The sequence below is a fragment of the Rhamphochromis sp. 'chilingali' genome (assembly GCF_963969265.1).
Source record: "Rhamphochromis sp. 'chilingali' genome assembly, chromosome: 10".
In the NCBI taxonomy this organism is placed as follows: Eukaryota; Metazoa; Chordata; class Actinopteri; order Cichliformes; family Cichlidae; genus Rhamphochromis; species Rhamphochromis sp. 'chilingali'.
In genome coordinates, this window is record NC_137937.1 from 28,971,126 (window position 1) to 28,986,624 (window position 15,499).

Below are 15,499 nucleotides of genomic sequence, written 5' to 3' on the forward strand. Positions count from 1 at the left end.
CAGAAACCACAGCCCATATAATGCATTGTCTGCGTCTGTGTGCCCACTGGTGTCTCTGTGTATGTTTGCATCTGCCAGCCTGTTTTAGTCAAAACATGGCCAATTGATGATCAATGATTGTTTGCATGTTTGGTGAGGAATCTGTCAATATCTGTGTCCTCTTTCGTGTCTTAATCCTCTAGATCAGGGGTCGGCAACTTGCAGCTCCGGAGCCGCATGCGGCTCTTTAGTCCTTTTAGTGCGGCTCCGCGTGGTTTGGGAAAATAAATTAGAAGTATTTAGCTGAAGTGTATTTTATTTATGTTAGTTATTTTTTTTAACTCGTAGTTCTAAATTGGAAGATTATTGTGATATTGAAATATAAAAATAAAATTATATTTTATTATTTTTTCATCGCTCAAAATAAGCGTCACACTTGCGGAAGCCGGTAATACCCGCCGAAAGATGAAAGTACAGCCCCGATTTGCAGACGCTGTGCGCAGAGATTCAGGAGCAGAAGTCCCATTGTAAACATATCAAGGCAGACCCGACCATATTTCCATGAACACGCTTTTCAGCATCTCTTTATTGACCACTTTTCACACACGGTTGCTGTACGCATCCAGTCGGCTGCAGCTTTTCAGCTCACAGCCCGACACATACCTACAACAGCATAGATAGCACAGACGTTAAGGCGGCGAGGCATGATTGCGGGTGCCGCTCAGGTGCGTCCGCCTCCCCTGCAGCGGTGCTGCAGACCGCACCTGACCACACACATTAACCTGGTAAAATACATATCTAAGCAGTGTGTTTCATCTTTTAGCAGCATAGTGCATTTTTTCCAATTATTTTTTAAAAGTCAGGTCAAGGCTCCAAAATCCCAAAGGCGATATAAGGGTGGCGGCTCACAACAGTTTTTGTTTGATACATGGATCATTTTAGTTCAGCTGGGTTTCTTTCCTTTTGTTATAGTTCTTTAATAGTTCAAAATGTGTTAATTACATAAATAAAATGTAATTTTCTCTGTAGCATTTCATGGATTTCATAAGCAACACACCTTAGTTGTTCACACAAAGCATAAAGGTAAAAAACAATATATACAGTGTTATCTTCGTTTTAGATGTCAAAAAGTATTTGCGGCTCCCAGTGTTTTCTTTTGTGTGGAAACCGGGTCCAAATGGCTCTTTGGGTCTTAAAGGTTGCTGACCCCTGTTCTAGAAGGAAAGGCAGACTGAGAAATCATTTTTAAGAAACAATTTAATAATTAACAGACCAACAAAAATTGTTTTTCCTCTTTAAAATGCCCTCCACTTGTCCAGTTATGATGCTTGTCAGTGCAGTGCAACTCTGCAAAGGCAACATGAGATTTCACATGGTACACTGAAAACAGATGTGCTGCAATTCATACCAGACTACAAAATGCTCAAAATGAAGAAAAGCATAATGGACTCCTCAGGTCTGGATTCACTTGAGCTTGAGTGTGTGAGTATAAGTGAGGGAGTGAGTAAATGAGGGAATGAGAGTGTGAAAAAGAGAAAGAACAAGAATGGGGAAGAAAATAAAAGACAGTACAGTGTGTGCGTACATGTGCATATGCGGGCATGTGCATGGGGTGGGGTGGGCTTTTCAATCATCCAGGGAAGCTGACCCCAATGTTTCAACGCCTCTGTCTTCAATCCTGCAGGGGAGCCTTTGTAATGGCTCCCAAAGTCAGATATTGCAGCCTGTTCCTTCTTCCTCTGTTTACCGTATTTTTTGTGTTAGTTCCCACACCAGGCATCATGACTCAGTCCAGACCTCCACTGGTTTTCCCACTCTTCATATGCTGTATCATCAGTTTTATTTCTACTTCTGTCTTTTCCTCAGACTACAACTAAAAAACACCAACATCCACGACACTGATAGCATTTTCTAAAACAACAGCACCTCATGGATGCATTCCATTAAGGCCTGCCATCCAAACAGACCTGCTTTGTTGAGGTGTTATATCAACAGGGTGACCTCCCCTCAACACCTCCCTAGCTTCCTTGGGCCCCCCAATGGCAGGAGATTGATGTCAACAAGGAATTTTATCCCATGTTTCCTTCTACCTCCTCCAGACCCAACCTGCTCCCAAAAACACTTGCTCCAGCACAGAGGGCTTCAGTCAGGCCTTAACAGGCTGGCTAAGCTATATTACCCCATTGCCACCTACTCTCACCCCTTGCTCTTACAGTGTCAGAAACACCCTAAGTCACTGATGTGACACCATAAACAAAGAGTGCCCCAGAAAACAGCACTAACAAATGCAAGCATGTGTGTGTTAAGGAAATGATCCTTGTTCTGTCAACAGTGTGGTTGCTGTGAGAAAAAGGTCAACAAGGAGACGTAATTTGTGTATAGTGTCATCGCCAGAAAAGCTGCCAATAGAATTCAGACCAACTAAATTTGGGACTGTTTCATGGGTGGTGCTTGTCAAACATTCACAAGAAGCAAGAACCTGCAATGCAGCTGCTGTCTTTGGAGGTTTGTAGAGTTCAAATGAAAACCTGCTGGAGGAGTAAGGGGTCTGCAACAGCACATTTACAAGTTCCAGTAAAAATTTGCAGCATTACTTAATTATATTCATCTGTGGCTATAATCTAATATTGCAATCTAGATCACAGCCCTGCAATGACAGAATCATGATACTGCTTTTTCAGCAGGCTTCCAGAAAAGTTGTAAAATTATGAAATATTCACTCAGAGGCCAATTTGATTAGATGTTAATGACTGCCAATTAAACAGGTGTACCTAACAAACACTGACATGGCAGCAGCTCAATGTCTTTAAGCAGGAAGATGACTTTCTAACATTGAACCAGGCCATCAGAATGCAGAAGAAAAGTGATATAAGTGACTTTTAATATGGTGTGGTTGTTGGTGTCAGACAGACTGGTCTGAGTATTTCAGAAACTGCTGATCTACTGGGATTTTGACGCAACTGCTAGCATTTACGGAGAAAAAATAATCAGTGAGCAGAAGTTCTTTAGGAGAAAATGCCTTGCTGATGTCAGATGTCAGAAGGAAATGCTCAGATAGCTTCGAGCTGATAGGGAGAGAAGAAAAATTCCTTGTTGCAACCAAGCTATGTAGAAGAGCATCTCTGAATACACAACAGTTCAAACCTTGAAGCAGATACCTTACCATGTCCATCCCTTTATGACCACAGTCTACTCATCTTTATCACTGCTGTCTCTATATACCACGTCATAACGCTTTGATCATCTAAAACTAATGTCCTGAACATTACTTTGAATTCACTCTGTTCACATGACCTCCACAGTCACCAGTAGTGCTCCTTTTGGCTGTGGTGAAATGAAACGGGATCTGCATCATGATTATGCAGCTGACAACTGTGTAAAGCCATCATCGCAATATGGATGAAAAATCTCCGAGGAATGTTTCCATGATCTTGTCAAAAATTGGTGCCATGAAGACTTAAGGCATTTCTGAAGGCAGACAGAGGTCCAGCAAGCACTTTACTATGGTGTATAGGGCTGCCACGATTAGTCGACTAGTCACGATTACGTCGACTATTAAAATCGTCGACGACTAATTTAATAGTCGACGCATCGTTTGAAGCTTTGTAAGATCCCAAAAGACGCAGGAATAAGTAGTAGGATTTAAGAGTGTAATAACGGACTGAAACAGAAGATGGCAGCACTGCATGTACAAGGATGCCAGCTGCCGTTAAACCCCGAAGAAGAAGAAGCTGTGTCCCAGAATTCATAGCGCAGCCCAGCTCAGTTTCGAACAATGGCGGCAGCTAGTTAGTTTTAATATTACTCTTATTATTCTTTCTGGGTCACAAAATAAATGTTTAACATATTTTCAGGCGAGAATGTAGCTGTGTAAACCTCAAATATCTGCTCAGTTTATCAAGACTATTTTACTGATGCAAATGGTGAAAATCACAACATGAGTAATATTGTCGATGGGTTCAATAAATTCTTCATAAATGTTGGCCCTGAACTAGCAGCAGACATCCCGTGTCATAAAAATGAAAATATCAGTAATATAAAATCAAATCCCTTTTCACTGTTCCTCTCAGCTACAAATGAGCAAGAAGTAATAAATATCACATTGAAATGTAAAAGTAAGTCTTCAATGGATTATCATGACATAAATATGTCTGTAGTTAAACAGGTTATTCTGAATATTGCTAGTCCCTTAACATATATCTGTAATTTATCATTTCAGTCTGGTTGTTTTCCAAAAAAAATGAAAATTGCGAAAGTAATACCACTATATAAAAGTAATGACAAACACAGTTTTACCAATTATAGGCCTATTTCTCTACTGCCTCAATTCTCAAAAATTCTAGAAAAACTTTTTAATTCAAGATTAGAAAAATTCCTTGAAAAACATCAAATAATAAATGTTGGTCAGTATGGTTTCAGAACGCAAAGAACCACTTCAATGGCGATAATTGAGGCAGTAGAAGAAATTACTGATACACTGGATAAAAATAAATATGCAGTTGGTATTTTTGTTGATCTCAAAAAGGCCTTCGACACAATCAATCACTCAATATTATTGGATAAATTGGAAAGATATGGTATTCGAGGGAAAGCTGGTAACTGGTTAAAAAGTTACCTAACGGGTCGGGAACAATATGTTAGCATAGGGCATTACCACTCAGAGAAACTTGGTATTACATGTGGTGTTCCCCAAGGGTCAGTGTTGGGACCAAAACTTTTCAATGTATACATAAATGATATTTTTGATGTTTCTCAAGTACTTAAACTCATACTGTTCGCAGATGACACCAACATATTTTTCAGTAGCGATGATTATACTGATCTTGTAATGACCGTAAACAGGGAGCTAAAATTAATTTTAAAAAATGGATGGACATAAATAAATTATCATTAAATATAAATAAAACTAAAGCAATGTTTTTTGGTAATTTAAAATATAATGTAGAATTACCAATTATCATTGAAGGTGTACCAATTGATAATGTGAGTGAAAACAAATTTTTGGGAGTCGTAATTGATAACAAAATTTCATGGAAACCCCACGTCAGACACATAAAAACCAAAATTTCCAGAAGCCTCGCAGTTTTGAACAAAGTGAAACCATACCTTGATAAAGATGCACTTCGTACTCTGTACTGTACTCTGGTTCTTCCATATCTTACATATTGTGTGGAAGTGTGGGGAAACACATATAAAAATACAACTAATCCATTAGTCACAGTACAGAAACGAGCACTGCGTATTATTCACAAGGCTGGTTATCTAGATCATACTCACAAACTCTTTCTTCAGGCAAAGTTACTTAAATTCCAGGATCTGGTTAATTACAATACATCCATAATTTTGTATAAAGCTTTTACTAAACTTTTACCGGCAAATTTACAAACTAGATTTGAAATTCGAGAAAAGGTTTATAATGTGAGAGGCTTTGGAGAATTCAAATTACCCAGAACTCGAACAACCCGTAAAGGTTTTTGTGTGTCTGTATGTGGTGTGAAAATCTGGAACAGTCTGAGTTTACAATTGAAACAATGCAAAAATATTCATAGATTTAAATTTCTCTACAAACAGTTGGTCTGGTCACAGTATACTCAATGATGGTTTTAGTGTGCTCTGTAATGTCTGTTCTCTTACCATTGCTGGTATGGATTCAAAAAAAAAAAAAAAAAAAAAAAAAAAAGTGTGCGTATGTATGTACATATATGTACATGTGTGTGTAGATATATATGTATGTATATGTATTTGTTACTTGTAGTTATTACTGCCTGTTACCTGTGGTAATGCAATTTATAATTTATATATTCTGTATTCAGTTATGAAGGCTCTAATTGTTGTTTGCGAGCTGCCGTTTAGATGCTTGTATGTGCCCGGGGCTGTTGATGGGTCTGTATGCAATGATGGGCGTAGCTGCGGGAAGTTTTTTTTTTTTGTTGATGAGTGAGTATAGGGGTGGGATTTAATAAGTTTTCTTCGTCCCACTCCTTTTTCAGGCAATTTTTGTTTTTTGCATTTTATGTTCAATATAGGTATTTGTTGTGCCTGAAAATGAACAAATAAATGAAAATGAAATGAATGAAGACACCACATACTTTCAAAAGCGCTCCGACGTTTTCGGAGACGTCTGTTACCCACTAGCTCGATAGCGAGCCGGGGGCAAGGCTCACTAGAGCCGTGAGAACACCGGACTCCCGGCAAATCGTTTTCAAACCCACCGCCGTCTTTCGCTACTCAGGTTAAACATGATATATGAGTCACTTAGATAACTTAAAAAATTTATTGTTTGGCTTTTTTTTTGTATTTTATTTGTTCCTGAGTGAATCGGTTTGGCTGAGATTAAAGTTAAAGTTTTCACACAGCTGAATAAACCTCAAGCAGACAGCTGATTATCAGAAGTGTGAGATGCTCCAGAATTTACTCCGGTTTCCTGTTATAGTTTAGATAGCAAGGAGTTTATTAAACTTCACCGAAACAATCTGCAAACTTCATTAAAATTGAATAAACTATCATTTTGTCTTTATTTTTAGTTAGCACATACCTTAAACACTTAAAGCTGTAAGCTAATGATAGTTATATAAGAGCAGATGCTGCTGGTGCAATAAGCTGTACGTTTTACGTTCAATGGATTTGATTAGTCGACTAATCGCAAAAATAATCGGTGACTAGTCGACTATCAAAATAATCGTTTGTGGCAGCCCTAATGGTGTACTTCATAAAGTGGCTGGTGTGTGTTTTTTTAATCATCCTAATTATACACATTAATATCTAGACACACTACCCCTTTAAACTGAATATGCGTGGCGTCATGGGCGCCAAAGGCTCACTGACTGGCACGGGGCACAACAGCTGGCCCATGTGACTTCATTGGACATAAGAGGTGAGACAGCCCAATTTTCGGAAAATCTCAGTGTTGGCTATGACAGGAAGTTGTCAGAACACACATGCATCATCTTGCTGTGTACATCTGGGCTGTCCACTGCCTGAGGCACCTGTGACAGACACATACGCATCAGAACTGGACCATGGTTCATCCTTCAGATTCAATACTTATTTTCCTCTTGCATAAAAATGCTGAATAAATAAACACACATAATTTATCTTATGTCTCCAACTAGAACCAATATCATGGGAACCTTGGCAGAAATGGAAACAAACTCCAGGAAGAGACCCCTGTGGACGCTGAACAAATGTTTAGTTAACGTATAGAGAAGTTTTCCTCTCAGCCGTTCTGTTTCCACTTTTCTTTTCCATTACAGTATCAAAGATATTTAGCTCTATATATAACACAGAGACAAAGAAACAAAGGGTTCTTTAACAGTTGGTCTAAAATTTTGTTTTGTCTTATGCAAAGATTATTTATGAGTCACTGAACATTAAGCTCCTTCAGTGACAAGGCATGAGTCAGATATGTGCACACAGGGACGGTAACACTCATAATGACCATAGAAATACAAACACACAAACAGATTACAACGAATACAAATATGGACATGAAATAGCATTTCTTTGGTATCTAAACTGGATTAACCATTGTGAAAAATTCTGTCAAAGTATATTAATAAACCATAAGAATAATTCAATTAAATAATACATGTTATCACTCACAGCAGATTCCAGTGCTTTATGTTAATCACCAATTTGTCATACGTGCTAGACACGATGTATATATACACAAGAGCATAGAAGGTAAAGTAAATAGAAATTAAAATAAAATTGCAGCTGGAGTTTCTTATGATCTGTAATCAATTCAAGTGCATGCATAACTAAGTCAGAAATACTATGACAAACACACATAGAACAGCAACATGGAAAACGTTCAAATTCCCAGTGACGTTCAGCTGATAGTAGACATAGTATCAAAACAACTGCATCAATCCTGAACAACTAGTTTTATGCAAGTCTTTCATGATGAACTAAACAGGGCCTTCCAACGGGGTGCAAAAAAGGCCTTTAGGCAACTTTTATCCAACCCCTCCATCCCCATAAGTCAGTCTCATGTGTCATCAGTGTTTGCACACAGTTCAGCCAAATCAGAAACTGATGACTGACTGATAAGGACACATCACGCCAAGACCGCTCAGAGAATATGGGCAGGCCACAGGCAGATTAATTAATCTGCTATGATTTGAGGGCCAACAAGGGGACCAGTGTTGTCGAGCTCAAAGCGAGCAGTTGCCATTTAAATGATCAATAAGATGAGTGGGTTTCCGTGACTATTGTGGCTCATGCTCAAGTGCATCCAATCCATACTAATTAGTTACATTAAGTTAAAACTGATTCTGGTGGTGTTGGGCTCCAGAGTGCAAAAAAAATAAAAAATCTGTACAGAGTCTAAAGCTTTTCATTGGTTGCCTGACATGTGTGCATAGCTTTTTTCTGCGTTCCATTGCAGAACACTAAATGTTTGCTCTGTGTGTTGCTGCAGCTGATTCTTTTATTCATTTCTGCTGCTCAGAGTGCGATCAACACCCGCAAGCTGATCTGTAAAATTGCACTCCTGTTTCATGCACTTTGACTCACAAGTGTGGCTAAAATTGAACCGCTGGCGTTTGGTGTTCGATTCCTGCGTCATAATATCGAGTACTGATTGTATTTGTGACGTTTGTTCATATCCCTTTTAAACATTGTACCTAATTAGAGACAGGTCATCATGTTCTAACATTGTCTATGAACAAAGTGTGATTATATTTGGAAGAGTGAAGCCAGTTGCTCCACTAAATACGAATGCAAGTAATATTTAATAAACCTAGTTAGAGGTCCTTGCAGCACAACACAAAAGTTATTATTGTGGCACCAAAGACTATGGTTTGCTTCTCAAATTAACTGCTCGCACACCTAAATGCAATATTTTTCTGAAGCCCAGCAGTAACATCTTTGCTTTAGTTACAATTACTTTATGTCACAACAGAATCAGTCTCACAGCTTATCCCTTTTTCATTTCCCACAGTGGATTTCACATCCCTGAAGTAGCAACATTGGTGGTCCAGGGTAGGAAATGCAGATGGTGCTCTCTCTAACTATTCATCTTTGTCATCATTTAGAAACATCAAATAGGACCCTAAACATGATGTATGTGTGTATATATTTCTGTGTGTGTTTGTGATTTTGAGAGCGAGTGTCCACGATTTTAAAACGTATGTAGTGAGCACTGGATAAGAAATGCTAGATATAACATCCTACTCTAAGAGACTTCTTAGAGTCTCTTAGAACTGAATTTTTTGACCTTTTTGTCCTTTATACCCAAAACACAAGCAGTCATCAACTTTGTCCCAAGGTGAGGGTGTCACACGGGTTGTTCTGATTGATTACATTAAGATCTTTAGAATCAGAATACTTTACTGACACCTGGGGGAAATTATATAATGCTGCTAATTATGTTATGTTGTGCTAAATTTTGTTATATGAGATAGGTGACACAGAATGCCTTGCTATAGGATCATTTCACAGCAACATACTGTATATACCCAACACCTTCATGCTTGGACTTGGGCATGCTTTGAAATTAAATTAACAGATGGATATTTCTGACTGCTGAACTGAGAGTGTGATGTATATATGCATTTATAGAGATGCAAGTTTATCTTATCTCCTTAACTGCTCTCTCCCCACCCAAGTTATTCAGCAACAAAAATGTGAAAGAGACAAAAAAAAAAAAAAAATGGAAAAGACACAGGTCTGGTGGAATTTTCTACTACTAAACTAATCTAAAGAGGTCTTTAATAATCTGAGTTTATCCCTTTGCTGGGGACCAGACTGCCTTCGGAAACCCCCCCCCAAAAAACCCAAAGTCCATTGACACACAAAAGCCAGAACTCCACTACTATGAAAAACACAGAAATTTCATCCTTAGGTTTCACAATTTTCAATATCTGGCAATATGTTAACATTCCAAAAGTCATTATGTTGTCCACAGTAAACTGTGTGACAGCCCTAATGGGCCTATTGTATACAACAAGTTATTTCAGTGTAAAAAGAAAAGGGTCATCCATGTGTATGTGTATATTTATATGAGTGTGTGCAATGAATTCTGCAAAATGATGTCTTTACTAACCCAGACGTGTAAGGGGCAGTGTTTACATCTGCAAGACAAACTGAACTTTGAGAGAAACATCAAATGGAAACATTAGCAGCAGCACTGACAACAAACTAACTTACCTGGTTCGGCGTTCTTGCAGCAGGCTTGTCCTGATGATTTGCAAGGATCAGGAAAGGTAGTGTGCAGAGCTGTGGGTGTTGCAGAGCCGAGTGGAGCTCATTACGTGCCGCCTCCAGGTCCTCATCTGATGATGCGCTATCCAGTACGAAGACTACACCCTGTGATCCTTGGTAGTAACGACTCCAATACTTCTTGATGTTGTCAGCTCCTGTGGACGGATGTGATGCTATTAAATTTAGCCACTGTTAGAGCTCTATATTAGAAAGTATGACACTTGTAATTGTTGTGTTTGTAAATTAACTTTAATGAAAAGAAAATATACATAACACTCAAATATATAAATTATGGATTAAGGAATCGGTTTGGTGTAAAACCAAAACAACCAAAGAGATGCTGACAACACGAGTCAGACATGACCGCCACCTTCCTCTGCTTCCATTCTAATTTTCACTCACAGCAAAGGTTGCAGTTGTAAAAACAAATTTGAGAAAAGACATTAATAATTAGTTAATAACAAAATAAACACACACAAAAGCTTTTAATGTAACCTTAGTGTTTCAACCATAGTATCCTATTACAGTATCATGCTCAAATTCATTGACCTCTTTAGAATGACCCATTCCTCCACAGATGTCTCTAAAGGCCTACTGCATGGTTAGGTGCTAGATTTATTACACCTGAGGCAAAGGGATTGAAAACAGACAGAGAGGTGTGGCCCATTACGTTTGTCCATATAGTGCAGAGCATTGTACGGCCCTCAGGTCACTCCCGGCTCTTTGACTGTCCCTGAGCGGCCCATGTGAGATCAATAGGAAACTAGGATGCAAACATAGATAAGTATACGTCACCCAGTTTGTCCCATTTCAGCCACCAAACACTTTGATAAAATCCTCATCAGTGAATGGCTTAATAATTTTGCTATGTTTTGGATATCACAATACAGCTTTGTTGCTTTATTTTGGAGGTCAATGCTATTTTTTTTTTTTTAATTTACATATATTCGTGTGCAAGTGACTGCAGCTTCACTGTAAATGCATTGGACCAGATGTTTCACAGCTGCAAGTTATACTAGCTCTGAAAGACATCAGCTCACATTAAAGAAAAATTGATGAAGAACGTAGAGTTTTTCCACAAGACCTGGACTTCTAAATATTTATTTACTGAAGTCTGAGTTAAAGCTGGGTGCTTACTTGGTAGAGGGCGGATTGCTGTTATTAAATATTACAGTTTAAAATGTCATTAGGAGACTAAACACAGAAAAAAAACAAAAAAACAAAAACAAAACCCAAAACCAAACAAATTATTGATGCAGAACAGGAACTGACATCTGATCCTTTGCTAGCAAAGTTGCAAAAGCAACAAGGAAAAAGCTTGGTTCATCCCTGGATGGGGCTTGGTCCATCAAGACCAGCTTAGTGATTCGGGACAACAACAGGAAGTGATTTGTTCACCTGGATATTCTGGGGCTCAAAATGGGACAAACTGGCAGGTGTTTCAAGCAATGGCTGTCCAAATCTGACAGTGAAAAATGTTCCAACTTTTAAGATGAACCCAGAACTGAAATTCAGATTTTTGCAATGTATTACACCTCAGGAGGTGTTGTGAAAGTCAGTTCTAAAATGAATGTTGTTGACGTAGTATCAGTGCAACTTCATCAGTGCAAGACAATCACAGACAGTTTGTTCCACTTCTGGAGGATCATGAGACTGAACATAGTGACATAGACTACCACACAGCTGACAGAGGGTTCAGCCTGGGTAAATTGCTAAAAAGAAATGGGATCCGAGGACGCAATTTTGAGAGCTTTGTGAGAAGGTAGGTAAAGCTTCCAGAGCTCTCAGATGCAGAATAGAAGGCAGATCTTCAATTTACTAGACACTCAATGTGAATTCAATACACTTGTTCAAGTCCAAAACAGACTAGATTTCTATAACTGAATAAGAAAAACGAACTAACTACAAACAAAACAGCAACAGCACTTTGCATAAAGTTAAGTCTGAAATTTAGTAGAAACTGCACATACTCATTAAACAGCGATAAAATGCTGGTACTTTTGTCTTTTTCACATTTTCATTGACTAATTCTAAAATCTACAGTGATAGTAGTTTGTAAAATTAAATCAATATTAATAAATTAACACTGAGCAGAACTGAGTTCAGCTTACTGGTGTAACCCTGCACAACAGCCCCAGTTTCCCATTGGGAAAATTAACTTCCCACTCTAGAAATAGTTTAAAGGTCATTTGTCATCTTTGCTTACTTTTAAATGAACATGTTAAATAAATGGTTAATGTCCTTAATTACAGCACCAACTGTTGGACGTCCGCTATGAAAAATAATTCCTAATCACTGCCACAAAGTATCATCATCAACATGCTTGTCAGTTAGAGAATCATCTTCAATAACAAGAAGGACAAGCGAGTCCTGCAACAGATGGCATGGCCACCACTGAGTCCTGTTCTCAACATCACTGAGTCAATCTGAGATTATAAGAAGAGAAGCAGCAATTGAGATCACCTAAATCCACCAAACAACTGTGGCAGGTTCTCCCTGATTCTTGGATCATCTTACCTACATCACTTCTTCAAGGCAAACTTGCACTTTTTCCCAATAGGAACTGGTGAATTTTAAAAACAGGGGGTAGCATACAATTTTTTTCATCTTTAACGCAAACTGTATAAATGGAAAGTCTGAGTATAGGTGTTATATGATTGTATCTATGGGAGTGTCTTTTCAGACATGTAATCACTTATAATGATTTAAATATTCATTTTCAGCTAATAACTTCTGTCTTTTTTTTTCTTGGGACTTTTTCTGATGGGCTACTTTAGGGAAAAAGGTTGGTTTACAATCTTCACTGAACAAACCCCTGCCAAAAATAACCTCAAACAGCAGTGTCCACCACACAAACAAGAATCAACCTGTTATGTATTAAGAGCTGCAACACAAAGTCTGGTCAAATCTCTGAACCTCTCTTTTGCAAACCCATCTACACTACTTGAATGTACCTTTGTAATTACAGCAAGTCTAATTGGTGTTATTTATGGCAAATCTCACCATGGGTGGGACGGTGTTGCAGTAGTTACCACTATTGCCTCACAGCAAAGAAAAACCCAAAAAAAAAAACAAAAAACAACCCATGCGTTTTAGGTTAAACTGTGATTCTAAATCGAGCATAGAGGAGAGGCAAATAATGTGCCTAAAGGCACAGAACAAAGCATTGTATGAATGTATGGTAACATGTGGCTAGGAATCAAAAGACTAGAAAAGCACTGTATGAATGCCATTCCATGTGCATCATTTTTTACTCTGACAACACTTTTCTTAAAGTCAGTAAGGAATAACCAATAACTGTGATATCTTGGCAATATTCTTTCATTTCTTGGTCCTTCAGCATTAGGGGTCTTGTCTTATGAAATAAGAATAATTCATTTTAACTGATTGAATCCAAACTGAGAACAGCTGCTGATCCTCACGAGGAATGTATGAGGAAAGTACACATTTCCAACAAAATTTTGAAACAAAAAGTTTAGTTTTACAAATTCAAAGTGCACATAAGGGTTGTTGTTTTTCCTAAACAAATCTCTTTCTTATATGAAATCTATAAAAAGCTGAAGTTCCACCAACACTTTACTGCATATCACATTATAAAAAGAATAGCTGTTGTCTGGTTTCACACTTTTAAATGTATTCACTCAAATGATTACTGCCCTTTCCACATGTTTTCTATTAACAGGTACTAAATGTCTGTTTTACACGCTCAATAAAGTTGTTGTCTCTATGTACACTATACACACAAGTATGTTCACTTGATTGTAGAAGACGTACTTTCTCTGGTTAAAATTATCCCTCTCCATCTGGTGAGGTTCCTTCCTTTGCAATCTTGTGAATTGTTATTTTGTTATAGTTGCTCATAGTAAGTTAATTGCCAAGAAGTGACGAACTGTGAGGCAGGCAAATGTTTAAAAATCACGAATTGCTCTCAGTGACATTTACCTCCTTTCTCTCATGCTCTCCTTCTCTTCTTTCCTTCCTTCCTCCCCCACTCTTTCTACTCACACCTCTCACTAGAGTGGAAAGCTATCAGACAAAGTGGCACTTGAGAGATTGACTAGGAAGCTTCTCTCAACTTTGCCTGGAAATGGTGGAATGTCTGTCATGTCTCGTCGGATCTTGTTGGCAGCTTCTGCCACCTATTGGTCTGTGAGCAGGATTTGCAAACATGATGTCATGATTCTTGGAGGAAGTTACTCATATGATTAATTTTTTAAAAGTGCACCATCGGTGCGCCAGACCATCTCTTTGCTTGTTTTTCCTCTGTTTTTGACAACTTTCATGTATCGCTTTTATTTATATCCACCAAAAAGAACGTAGAATAATAATTTAAAAACACATTTTATAGTTTTAGACTGCAAGCAGACATAACAAGCTGGAAATTGTATCACGAGAAGTTAAAAATAGCATGTCAGTAACAGTCACGGCTCCTAGTGAACTTGTCAAGTCTTGACTCATGAACTGGACTGCTTGTTGCCTCACTTATTCCATGTGTAAAACCTGACAAAAGTAACATTAAAATGCCTGCCTCCAATATGACAGATTCCCTGCCTGAACATGACAAATTACATGGATAAACAATACATCTGAACCGAGTCCTTTTAATCAGCTAGTTGAAAGAATCTCACATAGCGCTGTCAAATCTTATGGTATGCTTTGTTGGGTGCTACAGAAGAAGAATTCACAGCTGAATACTATCACTTTTTCCTTTTTCAATTTTATTTGTGTTCCCTTGAATGCCTCCCATTTACTTCTAATTTAAGTTACAATTTGCATTTCTATGAATGTTCAACATCCTTTCTACTTGCCCTCACACTTATCTTTTGGTTCAGCTCTTATTCATTCAAATGTTCCCTTTCAGGAAGAGCTGATTGCACACTTGCTGATAGCAATAGAATTACATTTGCTAATGATCCAAGCTGTTGTGCCCAAACATCGTGTGTGACCAATGTTCATGCAAATAGATATGCAATGCACAGGGGAAAGTGTAATGTCTGCAATTTTCTGTTGTATAATTTACAAATCATAAATGCTAATCACCTGGCAGACACTCCAAGTTACCAGTGTTCCCTGAACACCTCATATGAAGCCAATTGGTTGTTATGAAAGCATAACAGACAGAAACAAGCACATAACATTTAGGTTTTTAAAAGAGAATAGTCATAAGGATGCATTTAGTGAATGGCGTGCATGTAGTTGTGTGTAATAAATGCAAAACACCTGAAGTGGGCCCGGGGACAAAAACAAATGCTAGCCAAGACATTCATTTCTAAATAATGAAATGGAAACTGACCTTGTATTAGTCACTTGCTTT

The 15,499-nt window shown here is 38.1% G+C and overlaps 1 protein-coding gene across 2 annotated transcripts in view; it reads right to left on the reverse strand.

Annotated features, from left to right (window-relative positions):
* The window catches only part of LOC308404561 (ADP-ribosylation factor-like protein 15), a 103,708-nt gene that overhangs the window by 36,012 nt on the left and 52,197 nt on the right, over positions 1-15,499 (reverse strand). For both annotated transcript variants that reach the window (XM_080894663.1, XM_080894664.1), the window contains exon 4: positions 10,132-10,340. In XM_080894663.1, coding sequence (XP_080750789.1) covers positions 10,132-10,340 — 209 coding nt within the window. The remainder of the gene's footprint in view (positions 1-10,131; positions 10,341-15,499) is intronic.